The 24445-nt window shown below is 38.6% G+C and overlaps 1 protein-coding gene across 6 annotated transcripts; it reads right to left on the reverse strand.

Moving 5' to 3' along the window:
• Positions 1 to 295: 295 nt before the first annotated feature.
• On the reverse strand, positions 296 to 24343 carry ZC3H14 (zinc finger CCCH-type containing 14). 6 transcript variants are annotated; one of them, XM_035894272.1, is made up of 17 exons: positions 23803 to 24343; positions 22700 to 22771; positions 20428 to 20542; positions 17397 to 17437; positions 16854 to 17049; positions 16078 to 16498; positions 14038 to 14198; positions 12812 to 12912; positions 9998 to 10153; positions 9053 to 9127; positions 8523 to 8679; positions 6538 to 6761; positions 4301 to 4421; positions 3247 to 3383; positions 2164 to 2258; positions 1150 to 1256; positions 296 to 506 (listed from the first exon to the last, which is right to left on the reverse strand). In XM_035894272.1, exons 3-17 carry the CDS (start codon positions 20517 to 20519, stop codon positions 500 to 502), a joined length of 2091 nt encoding a protein of 696 aa, XP_035750165.1. In that variant the 5' UTR covers positions 20520 to 20542; positions 22700 to 22771; positions 23803 to 24343; the 3' UTR covers positions 296 to 499. The 6 variants fall into 6 exon arrangements, with proteins under 6 accessions (XP_035750165.1, XP_035750167.1, XP_009637151.1 ...); XM_035894274.1 differs by lacking the exon at positions 22700 to 22771 and having other exon boundaries at positions 16330 to 16498; XM_009638856.2 differs by lacking the exon at positions 22700 to 22771.
• Between the last annotated feature and the right edge of the window lie 102 nt (positions 24344 to 24445).

Raw genomic sequence — 24445 nt, forward strand, 5'->3', positions numbered from 1 at the left:
ATACCCAAAAGACAAACCCTTTCCCCTCCTTTTCCCTGTGAACGGGTGAAGAGTTCAGTCGGTGCTAGGACACCGCTTCAGTTGTACTGCGGAACAAAAAGCATGCCTAGTATGACCCGACTATGGGAATAAGCTTTCTAAGACCTTCTGACGCTACACTTACTTACGTTGTCAACACACCCAATCTTAAGCAAGAAACATTACCCAAATGGTACAACACCAAAGGTGCTTTCAAAGTTTTTAATGGAATTTAAAGTAAAACTTTTCTTACACAGACATTTTCTTCTTACAGTGTAAAAAAAATGTAAAATTGCTCAAACTTACAAACTTGGAAAATTAGAGACATTTCAAGTATGCAATCAACCTCATTTTATGAAAACAATGTATATTAAAAGTTCAAAATGCATGAATTTTTCCAACATCCTGTGCCCCTGGTGGTCAATCTTCCTTTCTGCTGCTGTCCCAAGGAGGCAGGGTTTAGTCCCAAGTTGTATCATAATCATTCACTGAGGGGAAAGAGAAGAACAATTTGCGTAAGTAACAATCCTACCACTCTGTAAAGACGATTTGGGAACTAATTTGCATCCTATCCCTGTAACGATTAAGACCTCTGCAGATGAGATCAGCTAGAGTGAAAGGCTCCAGTGGTGTGACTGTCTGTAAGACAGACCCTGACGGCAGCGTTGGGAAGTTTGCTGCCGGTTTATGAAATCACGGATCGATGACAGGCATGAGCTGTCCTGCCAGGAATGCTCCAAGAAACATCTGAACATTTTGTGGAAAAGACAGCTTGGACACAAGCTAAAACCACAGTGAAGCAGAGCTGCTGTTGGATTTTCAGCTTTATTCAAATAAAACTCGGAAAACACAGCATGTTCAGGTCAGGATTCCAGTGACTCCGCCATATCCCAGCAGCGGGGCACTGTTTTTTCAGTGTTGCATCACATCATGTTTATACTACCAAGGACAAACAGTACAGGGTTCTCTTTAAAGGACAGATGCCTTTAACAGCTATTTTTCTTCATACAGTCTTCATTGCTCATCACACACACATTACTCCTGTGAGTAAAATGACATTTGCGATGTAAGTCACAACACTTGCTCTAAACCTAACTGAGAAAAATAATTAAAAAGAAAAACGTATCTCACCTGGTTTGAGTTCGAGTCCATTTCAGGGCATGGCGTGGAGGTACAGCAATAGTTGGATGGTAAAAAGTGCAGTCTGGCCTTGTACACTGGGTATTAAATCTGCAATGCTAAAACATTTCAGAAAGAGCATTTCAGAAGAGGCTACTCCAAGCTGTCTGAACTCCTGACCAAGCTAACCTCGAATGTGCGGCACGCACATTGGCTTTACTATGTGACAGATCTGATCAATAGAAAACTGAATCAACAGCTCCATAGACTGGTGCAATCAGTTCAACCCAACGACAGAGGAAATCCTTTGAAAAAAGTATTGATTAAGAGGTAGATGCTCCAAAACTGCCACTGCGCCGACAGGTGGAAGTTCCTTTGCTTTTCAGGGTTTAGAGAGTGCAGTGTCAGTTGATCTGTCCATACAAGTTAGGAGCGTGACACAGCACCAGCTGAAAGACAGGGGAAAAGCCAGAGTATCTGGCTAAGACCAGCTGGGAACAGAGTCTTGGGGACCCAGTGCTCTTCAGTTTTGCTTCCTGGGGCTTGAAAAAGCACTAAACCTGCTGGCCTAAGAATATGCAGGGACGCAGTGCAATAGAATAGCAGTACCCGAGTTATAAACTCTTGTACTATATAAATTACATTCACATACTCCAGGGCAATCTTTAAAGTTCTTGTATATGGCTGCACATCTGAAGGAGTCTGAAACATATTCCTTCCATATAGGCTACGAGACGTCCTCCTCCTCTGCCCCCAGCATCCTGGCTGGGCAGATTTTTGGCAAGTGTTATGGCTGCCGGCCTGTTTGAAACTCCCCAGAAGCATCTGGTAGAAGGATTATTTAAAAACATACTTTTCCAATTTTTTTAAGTCACTGCTTTTGCATATTCTCTTTCTGAGCTCAAGTTTAAAACGTGAAAAGTAGAAGCAAAAGGTGTGAAAAGCTAGTGACATTTCCTGACCCAAAGTAGCAAATTTCAAGTATCTTTCTAGAAAGGAAGGGCAGAGATAAGAGATAATGCTTACTTTTGGGTGGTAAAATGGACATTCCATTTTCTTACAAGCAGGAAAAAACTTGCACAGCGGACTACTGGAGGATACAGACGGTGCGGGCAGTGGTGCTAACAGCAGAAAAGAAGAGAACAGGAAGTGAGCCTGGGGCAGAATAAACTGCTTTTTAAATATAGTTCCACACAAACTTAAATATATCAATCCTTCTGCAAGAAATTACGTTTTGTAATACACCAAAGTTCTGCAAGAAACATGGGAGGCCTATCGCAGTGCAGAAGCAGATCTCGCCCTGGGGAAGACCAAGACTACCGGGTAATCTCAGTCTCGGTTCTTCACCGCTTCAGGACAGAAGGTACCATGGTCATGGCAATGCCTCCAACAAATTAAGCAGAGATCCCACTAGGCAGAGACATTCAAGTGTTAAATTTTGGCAGCAGCAAGCCTGTCAGAGTTCAAGCTAAGTGGACTGAAAAGCGCAGGCAAGGCACTTTCCAGGAATACACGGGAGCGCTGGAAAGGACAGGGGAGATAAGCACATTGTCCCCTGCCTTCTGGCAAAGGAACAAAACTGCACCCTACTGTGACGAAGGGCTAAACTGGTTCCTAAAGATCATGACTTCAGTGGAGCGAAGGCCCTCCACCAAAAGGTAACCTCATCCCCGAAAGTCACCGCTTCGCTCCATAAAGTTAACTCCTACAGTGTCACTAAGGAAAAAAACATTCACACAAGCAGAGAAACCTCAGTTTTCAATTTGTGACACAAGCTCTTGCTACAGCACGTATCCAATTTAAGAAACAAATGTGAGTACAACTGCAATGCTGGCTGACCCCTCCAGAAGAAGGGACTGCTTGTGCAAGTCACCACTTTGGCCTTGCATAGATTTCATACGGATGCAAGAGCGTTCAGGGATTTTTCTGATAATGGTTTTTGCAGTTAACACTCAATTGTTATTCTTCATCTAGCATTAAGAGCTGAAAGAAAATTAAGTCAAATCAAACAAAAAATTTTTTTTCACCTCAGTCAGTGGTCAGCTTCCAAATACACTGCTTTCCCTTCAGCACTTTCATTTAAAGCTCAGAAAAACAAGAGGTGCTCACCTGGTTTAGGAGGTGGATGGGGTGTTCGTCGGCTGGCATGAGTGTAAGGACAGTCTGGCTTAGTGCACTTTGCATCGTATTTACAGTTCGGATGGATGAACAAGCATTTATCAGCAAATTTGCAGTTGGGAAAAACTCTGAGGGGAAAGAAATGAAGTCATAAGCCCATACTCGGAGCAAAATCCCCAGGCAGCTGTTGCACATGACAGCCAGGATATCATAGAAAGCCGGACCACAACAGGGCTTGCACATGTTCCTTAGTTACTTCCAAAGCAGGGCGTGCGGGTGTAGCGTACGAGCTGTACACAAACAGATCTGCATTCGTTTTCCCTGTGGACACTCGTTACATGCGGTAAATAACCAGACTACCTTACGCTCAGTGGAGTTCGGTAGCAAGCTACTTGTTGCAAACCAAGAGGTGTTATTCTTCGTGTGTGGGGCAGAGCAGCAAAGGCACTGTGAATTCAGAGCTTTGCAGAGAGGGGCACAGAACTCACTAATACAGTTCATTTATTGAAGAGAAAGTGTTATTTTTAATTTAGTTATGTCAGATTTTAAAAGGAAATGCAAACATCTGTGTAAATGAAGCCACCCAATCTGGTAACATTTATCTCGAAACAGAAATGATTTTTCTAGACTGTTGCTGCTTGTGGAAGAGAAGTCAAAGGCAGCACACATTCAAGAGTTGGCCTTTGCTTTGAAATAAAAAATTACTGCATTACCACGTAATGGTACCCTAACATGTTCAGAAGCATTTTGACAGCTAGCAGTAGAGCGCCTCCTATTTCAAGACACCGCCAATTCCCACACCTCTTAGCAACACAAAACCACCAGCCTGTGTGCTAAACTAAGCACAGCTGTGACTCTGCTTATTAAAAACATCACTGTATTCTGACATGTGGCAGGTGGGAGGAAAACAGAAGAAATTACAGCGCAATAATCTAGCTGTGACCCCTACCCTACACTGCCTTGGAATATTTGCCAACGCAGAAGGGAAATTTGTAGCACTGAAGTAAAGATAACAGGTCAAGTGGATGAGCTTTGCACTACTCACTTGCAAGGTAGCGTGGGGTGATGGTACACACATTCATCTCCATTTTTACAGGCAGGCCAGTACTTGCAGCGCTCAAGCACCTTCTCCTGTTTTTGCAGCATATTTAATTGTTCCATATCCACTAGGAAGGAAAGAAAAAAAGGGAAAAACCCAAGCTGGGACCTTTATGGTTTTATATGCAATTTGGCAAACACAATATAGCATAACTGAAATTCACAATATTTCCTATTCTCTCTCTCTCCTTTTAACCCAATTCTTGATAAGCCTCAATTAATCAAAAGTCATGACAGTAAGAATTTATGTACAATCATATTACTTGAAGAACATTTCCAAAACTACTAAGTGAAAGAAGTCATAATATTGGACTGACAGCTGCCTTTTGGTGATAAAAGATCAAACTTGCACAGTTTACAAGCAAAATAAATTAATTTTCTTCACAAATCCAAACTGAGGTGTGAAAGCCAAACAGACCAGATTTTCATCAGACAAGACAAAGATTCTTCAACTGAACCTTAGTTACAACTGTTCTACTGAGCCATGTGTTAATAATAGCTATGCTTCCTTCCTCCAAGATATTTTTGGCTCCAGAAAATTATTTCAAGAGATAAAGTAAGAAATCAATTTTTACACTAATCAGATATGATTTATTAGTATGGGGACACACACCAAAAAAGAACTACTTTCATGTAATTTGCTCAGACAGATACTACTTTCACCTCAATTACCTGAACCCAGACTCCAATCCAAAAAGTATTTTAAGAAATTTCCAGCTGAAACATTCAACACCTTCACCACTCTTATGGGAACCTGGGACTTTGACTTTCTCCTATTCAACATTATTTCTAAAACCTCCTTCTGCAAATTCATGCAATTAAGAATACACCTTCAGTGTTGTCTTATTTTCCCAAATCTGCCAGGACTTTTTTTTTTCCCCCAAATTTTCCAGGACTGCTAGGCTTACCTCTCTGACCCTATGAGTGACACACTTGCTCCAGCTTCATTCCATCCTCAGCCTCATTTATGCCTCCTCCTAGCAACACACCGAACCCAAATGCTGCTATCCTATCGTAAAACCACGTTGCTTGTACAAACCACTTCCACACTGACCTGATTCTGTGTGAACTTTAGCCAGAAGTAGCACAGGTGTGACTGATGTAGCTAATCACAAAAGAATCCCTAACAGAGATATGATGGTATCAGCAAGATCCTCCTGTGCCAAAGGGCTTTAGTAAGGAGTATGAAAGAGACTATACCAGTAAAGCACAGATTTGCAAGGGTAGCACTTTAGTATATATTTCATTGTACTAGCAAAAATGTGCATCGGATATATAACATTCCTTTCTTCTTTAAGACTACCTGATATGAGTAGCACTTCTGAAGCCAGTGGGACTGAAAGGACATGGACTTAAAAGGTCCTTTGCTTTTCCCCATGGCTCTCTCACAATTGCATTGCACATTTACAGCTGGATCAATGACATTTAAGTTCTCTGTATAGCATCAAATACTATTCTTTATTTAGTTCAGAAAATTTGGATGCACTGATACTATGGAAAATAAAGATCTTTTCATGAGAAAAGTAAAAAAAAAAAAATGAATCCAAGCATGACCTTAAGGCAAGTATTCAACAGGTCTATGACAAAACCATATCCTCTGTATTTTTCATCACCCTTTCAGCATTCTAAACAATTCAAACACAGGCTTCAGCAAGCAATTTCCCACGTTAGTCAAAAGGTATCCTGAATATACGCTGTTTAAGTTCTACTTTCAGAGATCCTAGCAACTTGAATCTACCAGCACCTTACACTTAACAGGCTCCTTTCGATATCACGGATCTAGACAGAAACATTAACACCAAATGATTTATTTTTTAAAGTTCAAGGCACAGCAAGACATTAATCATAAAATCTCCTGGCCATCAGCAAGATAATGGGTCAACAAGAAGCACAGATTTCTGGCAATGAAGACAAACTATACTTTCAAAGGAAAAAAACCCACCAAATTTCATCAATACTGAGATGTGTGGAGAATTACCTCTGTGCCATATTGCACTGGTTTATCAAGACAGAGGCTTCTATAGATATGGCCCCACTAAACTACCACGCTTCATTTGCCTAAGAATGTTCTAATCTGAAGAACAAAAACCATCACTTTGATCTCTTAAGAATGATATATCCAAGAGTTCTATCCACAGTCAAACCACCACATTAATGTTAGATCCTGTTGGTAAGCATAATTACCATCACAGCTCTCTAGCTGTCTGGTTACAATTTGCATCTGCTGTGCTCGAAGGCCTTTTAATCCTTTGCCAGCACACATATTTTGGGTAACTGGCTTTAATCCTTCAGTTATACACATATCTTCCTCTTCTTGATCAGAAAGGTATCCTGGTGGGCTAGGCACACCATCCAGTGTCACAATGAACTTGGGACTAGCAGGTTTCTCTGGCTGTGCAAGCTGGTCTCTATAAAACAAAGAAATGTAGTAAAAATAGATTTTCTGACTCCAGAGGTTTGAGTAAAAATGAGCTGCCGTAGTAGCTAAAAGTAGTACAAGCTAATCTATGGAGAGTCGCACAGTAACAAACCTTCTTTTAATACTACTAATATTGTACTCCATTTAACAGTTTGCCTTCTTGTCTCTCTGAAGAACTAATAAGATACACAGCTTTCAATGGCATACAACAGAGAATTTGGCAGGTAAGTTTCAGTTTCTTGTGTTCTGCTCAACAGATAGATCCAAAAGGTCATTTACAGACACAGTTAAATAAAGGAAAGAGATTAATCTTTTGAGGAATTTACAGTTTCGAGACAAAAAAACCTGAGGGTAGATACCATTCTTGGAATCACGGGCCTTTTAACATATAAAATGAGTGTCTCCTCAAAAATACTGAACAGAGCATACAGAGCATTATGAAACAGTGGATGTGAAAGTTTTTAGGGCTAGGAAGAGAGAATTGAAATACTGACACTAAGAACTTTGATGCTCAGCCTGATCGAAAGATCAGTCTAGCCTCGTATCCTGTATCTGATAGCAGTCAATGTGGATAAAAGAGGGAGTATAAAAACAGAGGATGCATATGTTTTCTCCACTCTTCTGCTGTCCCACGCATTTCACCCAAGGGATTGCCTGAATGGCATGTGATTCTACGTATTTGGAAGTGCACTATGGAGTCCCCACTTTGACAGTGATAGTATAAGCTTTGTTCTCTATGAAGTTAGGCCAAAAGCAACTACAGTGCAGAATGCCTTTAAGAAGAGAGAAAAACAACACATTAAAGGCAGCGCTAGCCAGAACTTTCAAGTTTCAAGCTGTCAAAAATGGATCTATTCACAGGCAAAAAATTACCACTATCCTGTAGCACAGTCACAGTTCAGATGTGACATTGCAAGGTTACCCTTTTGGGCTTGTTTGTTCATTGCCGGTTTTATTTTTAATTAACATGGGCTGTTTAAAGCCACTCACGGAAAGGAAACGTTAACAATTTCTCAAACACAGCAACCCACAGTGATGAAGTACATCACATCGTTCTGAGTGGTTTTTAACTCTAACAGGTAAGACACTACCAAGGCCTTTAACAAGTTAAGAAAATGACTGTGCACTGGCCATTGTTCCTTTGGGGAAATGGAAGAACACCCACAATACATCATTTGAAGCTGACGTGAACTTTAAACTTCTCTCGGCCAAGCTCACCAGTAAGGAGCCTTAAATCACTTGCCCCATGTGTCACTTCACTGTTTGTTGGCTTACAGGTACTGAGCTACCTGCATGCGGAACATGCTGGTTTCCCTCCAGCAGTGAGAGCTCAGGAACCACCACACTCAATACTGCGTTAAAAGACATTTCTTAAGAAACATGATCTCAGGGTGAAACAGGTGTAAAACTAAAGGCAATTTAAGCAAAATTACTACTTAACTAAGATTTCAGAAATCAGAACAGCTATGACAATAAAAAGCACTTTTCAGTTCCTCCTTCTTTTTTCTTGCAAATCAAAGACATTCTCAAGCTGCAGTTGAGCCTGGGAATACTTTTCCACTTAGAAGGATTTCTGGGAGGTTTTTATCCCCTGATTTTTTTCCTCTGCTATTCAATGCCAGTCCATTTTCCATGATGTCACAGATCATCCTGACTGGACTGACAAAGCACAAGTACGACGGAATGATTCCACCTAAACCAAAACCAAGCTTTCTGACTAATAACACTCCTGAAAGTAATAACTTTTTACCGTGTCTGTATTAGACGCCCTGAGAGTACTCGTATTGCCTCTGTAGCCCTCTTCCCCAGTTGCTGATTCTGCGGCACCATTTCCTCAGATAGCTTGGGCTTCTTAAGGATAAATGACCTAGTATCTGTATGGACCATAGATTCTGCATCATAGTAATCTGAATTGGGAGGAAAATCACATAGAAAAGAGACAAATAAGGTTGTAGTTGTACTCTTAACTTATAGCATATTTTTTAATATCAATTTACATGGACGATAAGATAATTTTATTTTGGTTTAATTTCTTACTAGTAGCTCCCAGAAAACATTTTTACTTCCTTGCTTATTCCACAGAAGTGGATCAACAGGAGCCACAGGCCGTATTAGGCCAAACCAAGAAACTTTGTTACTGGAATGGCTGTGCTGAAATAGCATTGAAGGGGTCCACGCACCCCCAAACTCTCTTAGGCTTTTAGCACCTACTGATACAATGCTTTTAATCCTTAAAGATGTGAAAACTAGGAAATACTAGAAAAGATCACAAGACTTAACCTTGAGTTACTTGTAAGGTATCTTCAACTACAGGATCAATCTGGAGCCGAGAAGAGAGCTCCTTTTGTTCAGCTCCTAAAAAAACCCAGTAATTAGAAGCATATTTTACTGCATGTCAAAATGAAAGTATAGATTAAAGACCTGAAGCATACTCTTCTAATTCCTTTGGAAAAAAAAAAACAAACCAAACCAAGAAAACCCCACCACACCAAAACCCTCCACACTTCTAACAAAAAGAAGCCATTCTCATTGTTATGAACCCCTTTCTCATTGTTTCAGAAACAGTAACAAAACCATGAGTAAAAGATAGTTTAATTGCCATTAAATGTTATGCCATTTTCCTTCACGAGTTTCATAACAGAAGTAAAAAGAAAGCTGACTGTTCACACCATTATCCTGGTATCATCTGTCCTGTAACAGCAAATATAGTACTCCAAAATTTACACAAAAAAATAAAACATTAGAACTATTTGTGTGGTAACAGTATGTCAAAAAGAATCTTTTAATACTTCATATGCTGCAAAATTATTCCAAATTTAGAGTATCGTAACTCTCTCACATAAGCTTTGTGACAGAATTACTCCTACAAGTTATTAAGGAAAAAATGCAAAGGATGGGGAAAAGAGAAGTTATCCCAATATAAATGGACAAATTTGCTAACTGCATTTGTTTATGCAAAATTATTCTTCCATGATACACCAGAATGCTATACCACCCTTTGCTTACTGATTAATTTTGCTGGGGGGGTGGTGGTGGAGCGTAGGGGGTGTACGAGGGTGGTTGGGGATGTTACAGACATGCTTTAGAAAGCTTCTTGGTTTTTAGGGCATTTCCACTGCAACTTTTGATGCTGACTTAAAAATTAGAAGTATTTCTTTCCTCTGCTCAGCCTGTTGTAAAATGACATTCCCTGGTAGAAATTTTTAAAGAGCATTATTAGATGACCTTGAATTCCTTCAACTGTCTGCTCCTTTGGCTCTTCTACTTGAAGCTGAGAACTCAGAGCAGGCAGTCTGTTTTGCACATGGATTACTTCTAACTGAGATTCTTCTGGGCTAATTCGAGTCCTTGGTGCAACTGGAACAGTCTGTTTCTGTGGAACTTTAAATAAACAGACAATGACAAATCATTTACATACAACCCAGTCACACAACAGTATTATTTTTACATATGGTGCTAAAATAACTCTAATAAATTCCTACACACAAAAAAAAAAATCCTAAGCACCTGTCTCCATAAAAATAATCTTTAGCTACCTGTAAAATTCTTAGCGTGAAAGCACATTCGTGCATATGCATAGAGCACTCTGAGTGGCACCTCAGAACATCTACTTGTAAGTCAAAACAGTATTAGAAGGATGAGAGTGACATCAGCAAAGTATTCATTCATCCACTTCTATACAGAATTAATTTGGTACTTTCTATGATACTGAAATCACTTTTCATTCCACCTTTCACATAAACAATCACGGAATATCAATGTGTACTTTTCATACAGTGCCAGCTACCCTATGCTTGCAAACAGAACATAAAACTCGACGACAGTAGAATCACAGAATCATTAATGTCAGAAAAGACCCTTTAGATCGAGTCCAAAACCTAGCACTGCCATTCCACCACTAAACCATGTCCCTAAGCACCACATCTACCCGTCTTTTAAATACCTCCAGGGATGGGGGCTCAACCACTTCCCTGGGCAGCCTGTTCCAACGCTTGACAACCCTTTCAGTGAAGAAATTTTTCCTCAAGCCCAACCTAAACCTCCCTTGGCACAACTTGAGGCCATTTCCTCTCATCCTAGCACTTGTTACTTGTGAGAAGAGACCGACACCCGCCTTGCTACAATCTCCTTTCAGACAGCTGTAGCATGGAATTTGGGAGTAGCAGGACGACGGTTGACTTCTTTACTTGGCTTCTGCTAAGACCGTCAGAAGTGGTTGTGAAAAGCTAAGCATATTCTTCCCTTGGCTGAATATCACATCAGCACTCAACTTCTGACACATACAAGTAAAAGGTACCACTCAGTACTGGATTTTATCATTTACTATCCTACCATTTTGTTTTACCTCTGTATTTCAGATGATCTTATTTCCACATTCCATTCAAAATACTTAAAAAAAATACATGAAATATTACCTCTGAAGTGGAAGACCTGCACGATACTTGAGATAAAATTCACAAATCACCTCTGTATTAAGCCACAAAGTGGTGGGTTTTGGTCTCTCCACTGAAATATTCTCATGTTGATAAGCCTAACTACAGGATCACCACTGTTAAAAATCAATAGTTTTAATTAACTTTGAAATGTTCTGGCTTTGTTCTATTTCCTGCCATATTGCTATGTACACAGGAAAGAGCTTCCCACGTCACCTCAGAGTAATGTTTCCTCTGTTGCTGATTTTTTCACCATAAGCACTCCTTGATGGATAACTAGCATCAGAACTTAGGAGTATCAGTGCTCCTCCAACTTTTCTTAAACTGCTAATTCTGCTCATCATCTAGAATGAAGACAAGCTCTTAATGCTTGGGAGGCATGTACGTTAATTGCTATTAATGAAGAAACATAATTTTTTTTTTAGTTCATTTACTGTATGAAATACATTTTTAAGTAGTCAAGCAATTCAGTAGTTTACTAGAACTATTCTTAGTTTTTCTTCAATTCTAAATTTGGCGATGATCTCTATTAGTCATCCATACAATTTATTCTGTTTTAAAACCAGCTCACTTTATATCTTGTATATAGATATAAATTCTATACATTCTATATTATTCTAACATGCACAGACATCTCCTCCAATTCAAGAGCCTTTGAACAGAGAAAATTCCATACACATCTCATGCCTTTAGATCTACTTATCAGCATATTGAAAATACAAGTAATGACAAGAAAACAGGGAAGAAGTTCACAATGAACATGTTGTAAATATGTTAATGTAGAAGGAAGATACGTGTTTCTTACTGTTAGTTTGCAGGTTTTGAGAGAGAGCAGAGAAGAGATTTTGGATAGCTTTCAGTCTTGCTCTAGATCTCATAAAAGTCATGGTTTAGGTTGTTTAGTGAACGTTCCTTCCCTGGCAATGTGCAATGTTTCTGCTGACAACACTAGATTTATTGCCACCCAGTGAAATGAAAGCACATGAGATAACAGCTGGATTTGCCCTTCTGCAGCAGAAGTTTCTCCCAGCTAGAAGAACAGAATGCCTACCCACTGGCAACTGCTCAGTTGCTGTATCAACTGCAACGCGATACCTAAAACCACTTGAACTAAAACTGCAGCCTCACTGCTGATATATCAGCCAGTACGCTGCTTGTTATTTTTGCACTTCTATTACCTATATCAAGTGCATTTTGATTTTTTGCTGTTTGGCTTTTTTCTCCTCTCTCAGAAGGAAAAAAGAGAGTGCAGAATGGGAAAAAAAGAGCAAGGAATTAGACCAAACGAGCTGCCTAATACTGAGCACTTTCTTCTTGGCAGCTATTCACTTCAGAAAACTTCTGGCACTTCTATTTTGTCTCTATACACTTTACAAACTTACTGTCTTGATTAATGTATTTTAAACAACTCTTTCCTCTCTGTTTATGCTTTCATAATTCATCACTGAAGATTAATGTAATATTCACAGGACATGGAAAATCTCTTACATGCATCACTAACATGAGCTATTTAACATTCTGTTTTATCTCTAAGTACTATCTTGGATTTATAAAACAGGGCTTGGAAATACTATAGCTTAGCACAAACAAAAATAATGCTAATTACCAGTAGAATAATTGGTTGTTTTTGTAACTGATTCCTGTGCTTCAGAGATTGCTTTCAGTATTAAATTCTTATTGGCCTGTTTTGAAGGTGGCAATGAAGGTCTAAGGGAGATAAAAAAAATAATTAATTGTACATGAATTGCCACAGCAACCGTATCCACAATAAACAGAGACATTTCAACAGGTTAACACAGTGATGCATAATACTGATATAAAAAAACCATCATCTAAAATCACTTTATCTGTATTTGTTTTCAGCTTGTTAATATATTCTCCGAGTTGACAGGGATCCACAAAATACTCTCAAAAATGGAAGTCCAGAGGCGTGATTTTACCTCTCAGCTTAAGCTGCTGTAAAACCATGCTGCATTTGAAAGGCACGAACTCTGCCATTCATTTCTTCCCACCTCTGCCCCTCATATGCCTGTCGCTACATTTGTGTTGGCACTAGTAATTATGCAGCTGCCCCGGGGAGTCAGATCCAGCTGAAAACTGACTCTGTCAAAAACATATTCATTGTAAAAAAAAAAAAAAAAAAAAGCTTTCTGTTTGTTCTGTTTGTCTTTGAACATCAACAATAAGGAAGTTTAAATCAGATACATGTGCTGTGGCGCTGAAGATAAATTCAGTGAAGTGTATTGGCTTAAAACAAATCTTATATAAGCTAGCACTATATATCAGTAGAGCCACCTCTTCCATAGTTTAAATGTTTTTCCTCTTATTGTTGAAAATCAGATACAAACCACTGATGTACTTTGACTGACACCTGACATTCAGACAGAATTTGGGAGCAGAAAAAAAGGAACAACCTCTCAAGTCTTTTGAAAAGTTAAAATCACCTTAAAGAACAAGTGATAATTCCTTTGAAAACTATTCCCAAAATAAAAACAATTAAAACTCCTGGAAAATTATTTTACCACATTAAATACTTGTCTGAAACAAGCCAACATTAATGTTCTTTTGCCAAATAGTGTAAAATTTCACATTCCATTGCAGCTTATGCACAATAACAAAAACAGGTTACAAAAATCAGAGGAAAAAAGGTGGTATAAACAGACATCTCACCCAGAGAATTGTGAGACAGTACAAAAAATATAAAAATGGCTTACTGAATTTTGTCTGTCAATTTTCAAAACTGCAAACGGTTTTCCCCAGCTTCCACTTTCAGAATTTTTATTCATTAAATTAATTCTGGAAACCACACAGAATCACTGAGATCTTAAATACCTTCTTTCTGGCTTTGCAGGTACAGACACACTGCTAGAGATGCTTCCTGTTCTCAGTCCATAGTCTTCCTCCTCCTCCTCATCTTCCCCATCATTACAGAACTTTTTCACTTTGATGACTGAGCTTACAACAGGCAACCGTCTCTTCCTGGAGCTTTCTTCCTACAGCAAACAGAGAAGCCAAAACAATTTATTTAGCATAAAACATGTATTAATAAACCAGCAAAGAAAATATTGCAATTCCACCTACAGCCAGAAGATGGAGAATTTCCATTCAACTTGCATGAATTTAGGACTACTGTACTGTCTCCAGAAACAAGTGACAGCACAAGAGAATATGAAAATCAGACATATTTACACTGAAACATCTAATTAAAAATGTAACTGTAAATAACGTTTAGAAAAGAAGAAAAAAGTCTAAGGTACAGACAATTTATCCAACATCTACAGAAAAAGCAGGTTTTTCTGAAGAAATTCACACTACCCTTCAAGATGCACCTGTTGAAGGTCTGATAAAGTGAAATCAGTATGAATGACTTTCTCCTCTGTATCAACTCTAATTTCAGATTAGTGTAAGGGTTAATTTCTAGCAAGCTGACATATTCCAAAGGATGCCAATAGCTATATGGTGCAGTTTAGGCAGTGCAAGGTCCCTGTTCTGGCACAGCCACTCACCACCACCACAGTGCATGGGGTAGTGACAAATTTAAATGCTAGGCTGCATGAAAGCATAGGAGAAAGCAACGTCAATAATTCCTGTAGGAACCACCACTCAGCACTGAACTACACATGAGCACAATGAAGCACCTGGATGCCAGGTTTGTTCACAGTACCCTTTAAATGATCCTAGATCCTCCAAGGAGAAAATATCCTAAGGGATGCACCTGGACTACAGTAGTACAGAAGATTTGTACAGTAAAACACCCAATACCTACAGAAATAACCTTTTTAAAAGCACACAAACTTGTCTAAGAGAAGGCAGAATACAGTAAAGGTCCACAGTTCTAAGAAACACTCCTGAAATAGCCCTCTTCTAGACTTTATTCATGGAATAGTAATAGAAGAAAATTATCACAAGACCTTTTTCTAACATTTCCAAGGAGAGCTGTGACTATCAGTCATCAATGACTTATGTACAGCCTTAAACAAATCACTGTATTCTCACTATATTTTCATTCTCACTTACCCATCTTAAAAACCAAAGACATCAGCACATATCTTTGTAAAGCATTCTAGATTTCCAAATAAAATTTGCTGTCCTTTATACAGAACTAAGTAGTGGCAAAGACAGAGAACATATAAGCAGTAAAAAATATCTGTAGGACTTAGAATACAAGGTATGTAAAATCCCTGCTTCCTCACAATATTAGCAGCGATAACAAGCTTCATTCCTCTCACAAAGGGCTCTTAACTGATTCGTATGCATAGTCTTAAAACTATCAGCTAGGCCTATCACCCTGCCTGGCGTAGTCTGGACTCCAGAGTATGTAGGGCAGCAATCACCTTCTAGTTTGTCCTTGTACAACACCCATCCCAAAGAGTTCTTAAATGCCATGGTTCTAAATAGTATAATAATAACGATAATCCTAATAAACAACATATCTGGGCTTTAGAGACTAATGTATATCTGGCACAGATATGAATAAACACCATCCAAAAAATACAGATTTACAGAACTGTGTAAAGCTGGAGATTTACACAGAACTTATGGAAGATCATGCTGTCTGATCTAGAGATCAAAATTATTATTTCTGATTCATCACGTGCATCATAACAACTTGCTAACCCATCAGTCCAACTCCATATGGCATGGAGATGTACAAGCTAATTAACCCTGAGATGCAGCAGCCTGTCAGGTGATGATGTTACAGCATGCAATCTCTTTTTATCAGCAGATCCCAAAGAATGAAATCCCAAACCAACTGGTATCAGTGACAGAAGTACTTCAATTTTTCTGAGGTCAAGATTTTACTGGAAGTGTACAGAGCAATTTAGGTTCCTAGCAAGTGTAAAATATTGCAATAGTTCAGACCGTACTAACCTCACTGCCTACTTTATCAGCACTAAGTTTAGAGGTGGGTCTGTAACTCTCTGCTAAGCTGCCAAATGCTTCTGGATTGCACTGCTGGCCTGTTTCCAAAGACCTGCAGCTTTGCATGTCTAACTGCCGGCTCCCCTGTAAGTTGCCCTGCTGTGACAATCTGTGCACATGTGTACTGCCATCTGCACCCCTGCTAGCTGGTGGTCGGTAGATCTCAGCAGAAGGACGAGAAGAACCATAAGTTACAGTTACAATAGGTTTCTTCCGTGACAAAGGATTCTCCTGCACGAAGTTTAGGTCTTCATCAATTAGATCATCTGGTTCAGGTTTAATGTCAATTACAGCTTCAGAAGGTGACAATTCCCTCAAAGGCTTGACTGTAGATGTTAAGCGGGATGCAGAACCATCTTCACAAGACTGCCTGATAAAATAAGAAATTGCCAACTATTAACTCATCTGCAAATAAAGTTCTGGAAACTGAAAACTGTCTTTTAAGCAAAGCCAGCAGGGAAGAATCATTAAGGTATTATTGTTTATACAAATCTAACACACTGATTGATATTTTTAGTTTGGTTAATTAATCTAAGCCCATCTGTTGCTTAAAGACATGGAGCTGAATTCCTGATTCAATGTTTTTTATGCAACAAATTGTAGCAATGCTTTACTCTCCAAAACTACTTTGATCTTTCCAAGTATCTGTGCTCTTCAGAATGACTACTATAGTCACACAACTACTAATGCCTGAACGTGTGTCAGTAAGTAACCAGAACCTTTACCGTGAAGCAGTGTTCCTTTGTTCCTGTGAGCTAGTTGAAACTCTTGAGTCATTTCTTTCAGTCCGAGTGCTGGAAACTGCAAGAGGTGGCAAGCTATCCTCACGCCTCCTCTCATCACTCACACATGAACTGCTTTTGCCAGAAGGAAGGTTGCTCTCAAAGATATTGGATTCTGAAGACTTCACACTAGTTGGTTCTGCAGAGACAGGTACCTTTCATTGTTACATCAAAGCACAGCAATACAGATTTTGCAGTAAATGTAGCTAAGAAACAGCAAACAAGACATCTAAAACCACAACAAGCTGAAAGCTGTTTCAGCTGAAAACATCAGCAAGAAACACCCAGAACTAAATTCTGGACTCAGAAAGAAATTCTTTATCTCAAAACAGAAGGCAATTTTCTAAAGAGTCAGGGCCCAAAAGACCATATAAATTGAAAATTAACAAAACAGTCAGCTAAGTTCTTTTTTTGAACTCTTCAGACACACAACACTACACAGAAAAGATAAACCTACGTTCACTCAAAATTAATTTTCTTACTTACCAGTAGTCACAGATCGCAGCTTATCCAAAACACCATGGAGCCTGAAATAGATGGGGGACAGGGAAGAAAGCAAAAGAGAAAAAAGGAGAAAGAAAAGAAGTTTAACTTACATTCGGAACAATAATTTTTCAGAAACCAACTGCCTCTCCCCCCCTATAACAAGCATCTCTTTTATCTAAGACTTCACTTTGCATCAATTGACATATGTTTAACCTCAAAAGGGAGGCTTTAAATATCTTGCCTCCAGTGAGACTTCATACATGCAGGTAGGTATTCATCACATCATCTACTTTTAGCATTTAATTGGTTTACATGATTAAACCAAATACTTTCCACTGTTCCACTACAATCAATAGTGTGAATTGTCTTCAAAAGGAGTGATTCAAAAAAAGTTAGAAACCCAAAGTATAGCTGAAACTTTAATTACACAGCAAAGTTAAATGTAATTGCAAATGCAAACCTAAACAACATACAATTCACTGCGACTAACATACACAGGATTCTTCCAACATGCTTTGTGTATACCAACAATATTCTCCGAGATATACTGGTGAGCAAAAACATTTTAGCGAGGTACCAAATTTGCCATTTGCCAGTGAAAAAGGCACCAAGCTGAAGCAATACAGAAAAATCAAAAGGCTACAAAATAATGCTGTTTAAAATTAAACACACATTACAGCAAAAAGAAAGAAAAAAAAAAAGAAAAAAATCCCAACACTTAAATGTATATCCTACTTGGAATTCAAACCTGATCAGGGGCATCTCTGTAATTTAGACTGAGCACTAGAAAGCAGTTGAAGAACAAAAACATTGAAAACTGGGAAGAGTAAGACTGCATGTGAGTATAAGGATGGCTTCTCAAACTTGCTTGTGAGTTTTCACTAGAACGCTCTTAAAAGTTTCGTCAACTGAGCTCTGCTGATGCGTATCAGTTTTCACACTGACCTCTGGATAACTGTGACCTGACACTTGGTTCAGAGTACGAAGCGTTAGCCAACCAGCAGGATTGCCGGGTCTGCCACAGAATTGTTGTGAAACTTGTGCTAGATAACCCTGAATTACCAACTACAGAGACAAACCAAGGAAGGCAGACCTTGTCGAGTACTGTATTTAGCCAGAGACCCAATGCTTAAGAATGTAAACATTCTGGGTCACCTTTAAAAGAAATAAAAGCATATAAAACTCCTAACTACAATGCTATTTAACTTTTTTCCACCAGTCCTCTTACAGCTTATTGCATAGGTTTCATCTTATCTTCTTTTCCATCATTCTTTTAACCAATACCTACTTTGTTACCTGATAAAGCTCTGTGAAATGGAATTTGTATTTATAAGCAAATGTGGATACTGAACTGAGAATAAAAGATTCATTACATTTGGTATTTAAGCAGGTATCAAAAACAGAAGGAGGTATAATATCTATGTATAGTTGATACCCAGTTCTAAGTATATATAGAAAACAAAATCTTGATTTCTCTTCCCTGCTGAAATTTGCTTTCTCTACATCTGGGGGTTTTTTTCAATAAAGTTTTAGTTTCATTTGCAAAACCATAAAAGTGTTTTCTGCTACATATTATTGTGTTATTTCTTACTGTATATCACAATTCAGTCAAAACCCTAATACTGGAGTTACCCTCATCAACTTGTAAACCTCACTGATTCGTCTAACTGATTCCCAAAAATACTATGAGAAAGACAACGGCATGACTTACTGATACAGTGAAACCCAAAAGTTTTGCCTAGGCAGGCCACAAGAGGGAACAAATAACATAAATGCCCATGTACTTTTTAAAAAAGGGGTGCATGCTTAATTGCACTCATTTCTTATAGTTTTGACAAATGCCAGGAAAAAATTGAAAACTTTGAAAGCAAACTCAAATTATATCCATACAGGTAACATTGTCACATGGAAATCCATCCATTTAAACAGTTAATACAGTGAATAGTAATAGCTGGAACTAATTTTCACTTTTTGTCAATGTTAATGGTTTCATAACATACTTCTAAAATTGTTTCTCTCTGCTATTTAATAGCATAAAAGCTCCTAACCAAATAAAGGGGAACTTGACTAATCACATAAAAGGAATACTGGAAGTGAATGTAACCAGTTGGTATGAAAATTTCAAAGGAAGTAAACTGAAAAAGCAGAAAAAGTGTACAAAACAAAATAACTTTCCTTAAAACTGTATTAGGTTAGAGACTCAGAAATAAGATTAACTTGAAAAAATACACAACTCTGAAAGCAAGAGAAATCTCTGGAGTGAAATATCTGTTTGGATACTCTGAGACATGGAGTTAATTAAAGGTTTATACTGTAAGCCAAATTCAGTATTAGAAAATGCATGAGATATATAATGGCTAAGGCTGTCATATTGCATAGCAAAAATTAATCCACACTGTCAGGAGTTTAGAAAAGAGTTCATCTATTGCTAATTTGTCCTGCTCACAATAATTCTGGAGTTCTACTTTTGTTTTATAGAGCTGGGTGGTGGTAATAAATAAACACTCTGAGAGGTGGGAATACCTAAGCATTTGGTGCTAAGCCTTGTCAAAGACAGTATACAGAATTAGATCCACTGCTCATCTGTCCTGATATAGTTATTCCCATGCACAACAGCAATCTGAAGCACTATTAGCATAAAAGCAAAGAAGTTTGTCTTTGAAGAACTATTTCACATCTAACTACAGTGAATAACACTCATGCTCACAGTGGGCTTTGCAGGAATAATTTTTTTTTAAGTCAACATATGGTCCTCACTTACCTGAGCATTTCACACTTCATTCAAAAATGTGACTGGACTCAAGAGCAACGAATGTAAGCCCTCCAGTCCTTTGCCACTTAATTATCACTGCAACAGCCTAACTGCTGACAGACTAACAATAATTTACTTATTAGACCTGCAAAGTAAAAGTCTTGTTTAATGTATAATACACAATGGGAGGATAAGTAACTTCTTAAATTCTCAGGTTTCACTTATAGAAAGCAGTCCTGATTACTGGTAAGAAGTGTGACAAGTAGCTTACAAACATACCAGACAGTAAACCTGACAGTATTGTTTCCAAGGAAAAGGGAAAGGTCTTCTGTCATCTGCTCCTGACTCTTCTTATTGGCGACCATAACCATAATATAATCAGGGAGCTCTTCATCTAGTAAAAAGAGAAATATGCTGGTTTAAAGTATAATAAATCATAAAAGACATAGCAAGCATCCTTAATCATGTAACCAGATTTTTTTTTCCAGTTTTATTATAAAGACTCTGCAGGCAGATGTAAGGTAAGCAAATTAATGAGACTACCATTTCTTCAGAGGTTCAATACAAGTTTCAGCTATCAGCAAGGAATAAAAGATCATCAGCTTCACAAAAGCATAAGCTGAAGATATGATCAAAGTATTTAAAAAGTGAGTAAATAAAACACAAGAAGGGCAAGATAAAAGAAAGCCACTCTGCTGCCTACATCCTTTTACTTGAACACTTACAACCACCTACAATTTTATCACTTCAAATACTGCCAAATATAGCACCTTATCCTTGTCAAATTTCCTTTAGTTACAAAGATAAATATAGTTACAAACAGATAAATATCCCTTTCAGATTTGTGCATTAAAACAAATCAAAACTGTATCAACTTCCAGTTTTTCCATCTACAAAAACAATTAATATCAGGCCTTAAAAAAAAAACAAAAAACCACCACACAAAAAAGCCAAACCAGCAAACCCAAGAGTCTGATTCTCTAACTCCCTAGCTTATGCAATTTCATACACCGTGCTCACACAGAATAGATAGGAAGGTGCTCAGAATCTGACATCAATACATTAAGGGTTTGGGGAGTTTGCTATTTGGCTTTTTACTTTGGCGTAGCTCTGATCCACTCTGAAGGATTGAGGGACACATTTGTTGCTCAAGGGCGTTAGGTATGCTTCTGGAGCACATATTTCAATGCAGTTTAATCAAACACCTCATGCTTTCCAATACCACTCCATGACATGAACATTAACAATAGTAAGTGAAGACAGTTGGGAAATCCTCTTCAATTTGTGAATTTGAACCAAGGCGCTAATACAGCTGTACTCATTTCATCAAGTTTAGTCTGTACATAACATTAAAAAGACCTAAAAATTGAAAAATCTTAAATAGAAATCAAAATACAAATCAAAGGAATTGCCTTTCTTCTATGTCTCTCTATGTACCCTGTAAATAACTCACCTGTACCCCAGACTACAGAAATAACATTCATACATTGCACCCGCACTCCACTGTCACTATTCAAGTATTTCAGCATAACGTGTTCCTAGCCTAAACACTAACTTTTTTCTGGTTTTGTTTTTAATGTAAACTACAAGTTGCACAAGATGGATGCATACGCAGATCTAGAAACTTAGAATGAAGTTTATTTTTTGGCCAAGCTACTTTTAAACCTAATCAGCTCCTTGGGTGGTTCAAAACATGATAAAGAAGAAGATACTTTAAATATAGATCAAAACATGAGTTAGCACAATTACCTGCAACAGTACAATAGAAGAAAGAAAGAAAGTCAGAAAACAACTGCTTCTCTTAGTGACTGTGTTGGCTTATGCCAACTTAAACTGTTTGCAAAACTACAGCCTTTTGAAAATGTTGATAGTTGATGAATATTTAACTATCTTTATTTTGCTTCACAAATATGAAATTTTCCTTTGTAAGTTCTACACAACAAATAAGTTTCAACATGTCTTGATGTAGAAGACTTTTCAAAAGAAAACAACTAGCAGTTACAGAAAGAAACAAAAGCATGGTTCTTGCTTGCAGAGGCTAGAATGAGGGAAAACGATTTTTACCAGTTACCTAAAAGAAGAGAGTTTTTGAAAAACATTACTTGGAAAGTTGTCCAAAATAGTCTGGTCAAGAAAAGAAACCTGAAAAATGACAGAAATTTGGAAACAGTGGTTTAAAAACAAAAGAGAGGCCAAGGGAAGTCAGACTTGGAGATAAAGAATACAAAGTTATTTAAAGAAGTTCAGAAGCTGACTGAGAAGAAAGTGCAGACATTGCATGCTGATCTTGGGAACTGCCTTCTGAATACAGGAAACACAAAGAAAAGAAAAACAGAGAAAGAATAATCAGCTACAGTTGGAATCAAAGAATACTGGTATTCTGCCAGCATCTTGGTATTAGAATAAGGAAGGGTTTTTTTTTCAGAAATGCAGAGAAAAGCGGGCAAAGAATCAAGGACTGAGAAACTGAAACCTGAAATGGCAGTAAAAAACCAAAAATGAGTTACTGAAAAAGACAATGTTTTAGAAGGTGAAAAAAAGACGACCTTACAGTGAGAAAATTCCAAACACGGTTCCTTGGCACCTGCTGAGTTCAGAGTGTCAGCCCATAGGTAACTCCCTTCTGTGGAGTCAATACATTTTGATTCCATAAATACAACGGCCCTCTTTAAATAGGAAATAGGATGAATTCAAGATCAAACTACAAACTTTGAACTTGGTCCTGCAACTCATGGGATCTCTGAACTACGCTCTTAATTCCTTTCCTTCATCTCAAATCCAAGAAGTAACCAACAAGCCAGTTGCAGGACTGAGGTATTCTGCTTCCAACAGACCTCTGTTAAGTTATCAACTTTTACTGCTGCAAAAACCAGCTGCTCTTAAGTGCAATATCCATTTAATCCTGAATTCATGAAAAAAACCCCACAAACACATTCATTCACACTTCTCATATCTCTCTCCTCACAATCCAAGATAAAAGCTCATCCTGCCTCTACGATTCAGTTACATGTTTCATCAACATTAGCCTAACGTAGCTCTTAGTTTCCTCCTCAACACTCAAGCTCTTACATTTTGAAGATTCGTCCTACGTAATGTTTCTGACATGGCCCTTACACCTCCTAAACCAGTCAGCCTATCCCTGCCTTACAGTAATATCCTTTCTCCTAATTTTGACAAATGTCTCATCCTGAATTCAAAAGGCTGTTGAAAAGATGCCTAAGACTGACTCCATCTCAGAGTGGTCTCAGGTAACCACTGTTATATTTTCAAGGATCATTTTATACAATGCTTCTCCTTGTGCTTCAAAGAAACTTCCTTAAATATTCACAGACACATCATTGTTTGTTTTTCTTTCAAATCCCCTGCCACCATTTCTCCTTGAAAGGGGAGACAGCCTTCTTAGTTATTTCCTCTTAGTTCTCCATACATGGATGCCCCCATACTGCCTCCTCTTACACTTCAACTATACATATTTTGTGAAGTAAGTCTTTTTCTTTCATACTAGTCCAGCACTTCAGATAATTCATCTCATGCTCAAGGCCTCTGTAACATGAGTAATAATAAGTAAATATGCTGTTCCATTAACTAGCTGGTTGTTTCCTATCTAACAACAATGAACCTACAGAAGATTGCTAAACACATGATAAAACTTACCAACATAAGCCCCCAGCTCCTGCAACTTTCCTTTTATAGCACCCTAAAAAATAATGAAATAGCATTTAAGGGACGGAGCAACAAAGTATTTCTAACTGCAATAAGGTGGGAGGCTTAGCAAAGTTTTCCTCATTAACTGTTGGAACATGTTGGTTTAACATGTTACTTTTCCTATTCTCCACTGCTCGTGATATAAACGTTGTAACAGTGAGGGACTGACAGCAGAACAGCGAGGACCGCCAGGAATCTCACACTCTCTACCACAATTCCAATACCCCGGTTCCAGCTCCTACCAGCCAACCTCCAAGTCCCAGCTGTCCTCTTTTAAGCAGGGACCATCCGGGTTTATAAGGTGAAAAGAAAACGAATCCCGGATGGTTTGATAAAAGGTCAATCCCGCTCAGCAAAAGAAAAAAGAACCTGCCAGGATTTTCAGACTGCGATTGCCGGGTGGGAGCAGCTGACAAGCCCTGACGGCAGCGGGGGCCGACAGCAGCCCGCCCGGTTACGGCTGCTCCCTCTCCCGGGCAGCACCCGGTTCCGGGCCTGCGTCCCGGGGGGCCGCTGCAGGGCCGAAACTCCAGCTCCGGAGGGACAGATGGCAGCTGCTCTCCGGGGGACGGCAGGGGCCCGCCCCCCCCTC

Source organism: Egretta garzetta, unplaced genomic scaffold (assembly GCF_000687185.1).
Source record: "Egretta garzetta isolate BGI_Z169 unplaced genomic scaffold, ASM68718v1 scaffold435, whole genome shotgun sequence".
Taxonomy (NCBI): domain Eukaryota; kingdom Metazoa; phylum Chordata; class Aves; order Pelecaniformes; family Ardeidae; genus Egretta; species Egretta garzetta.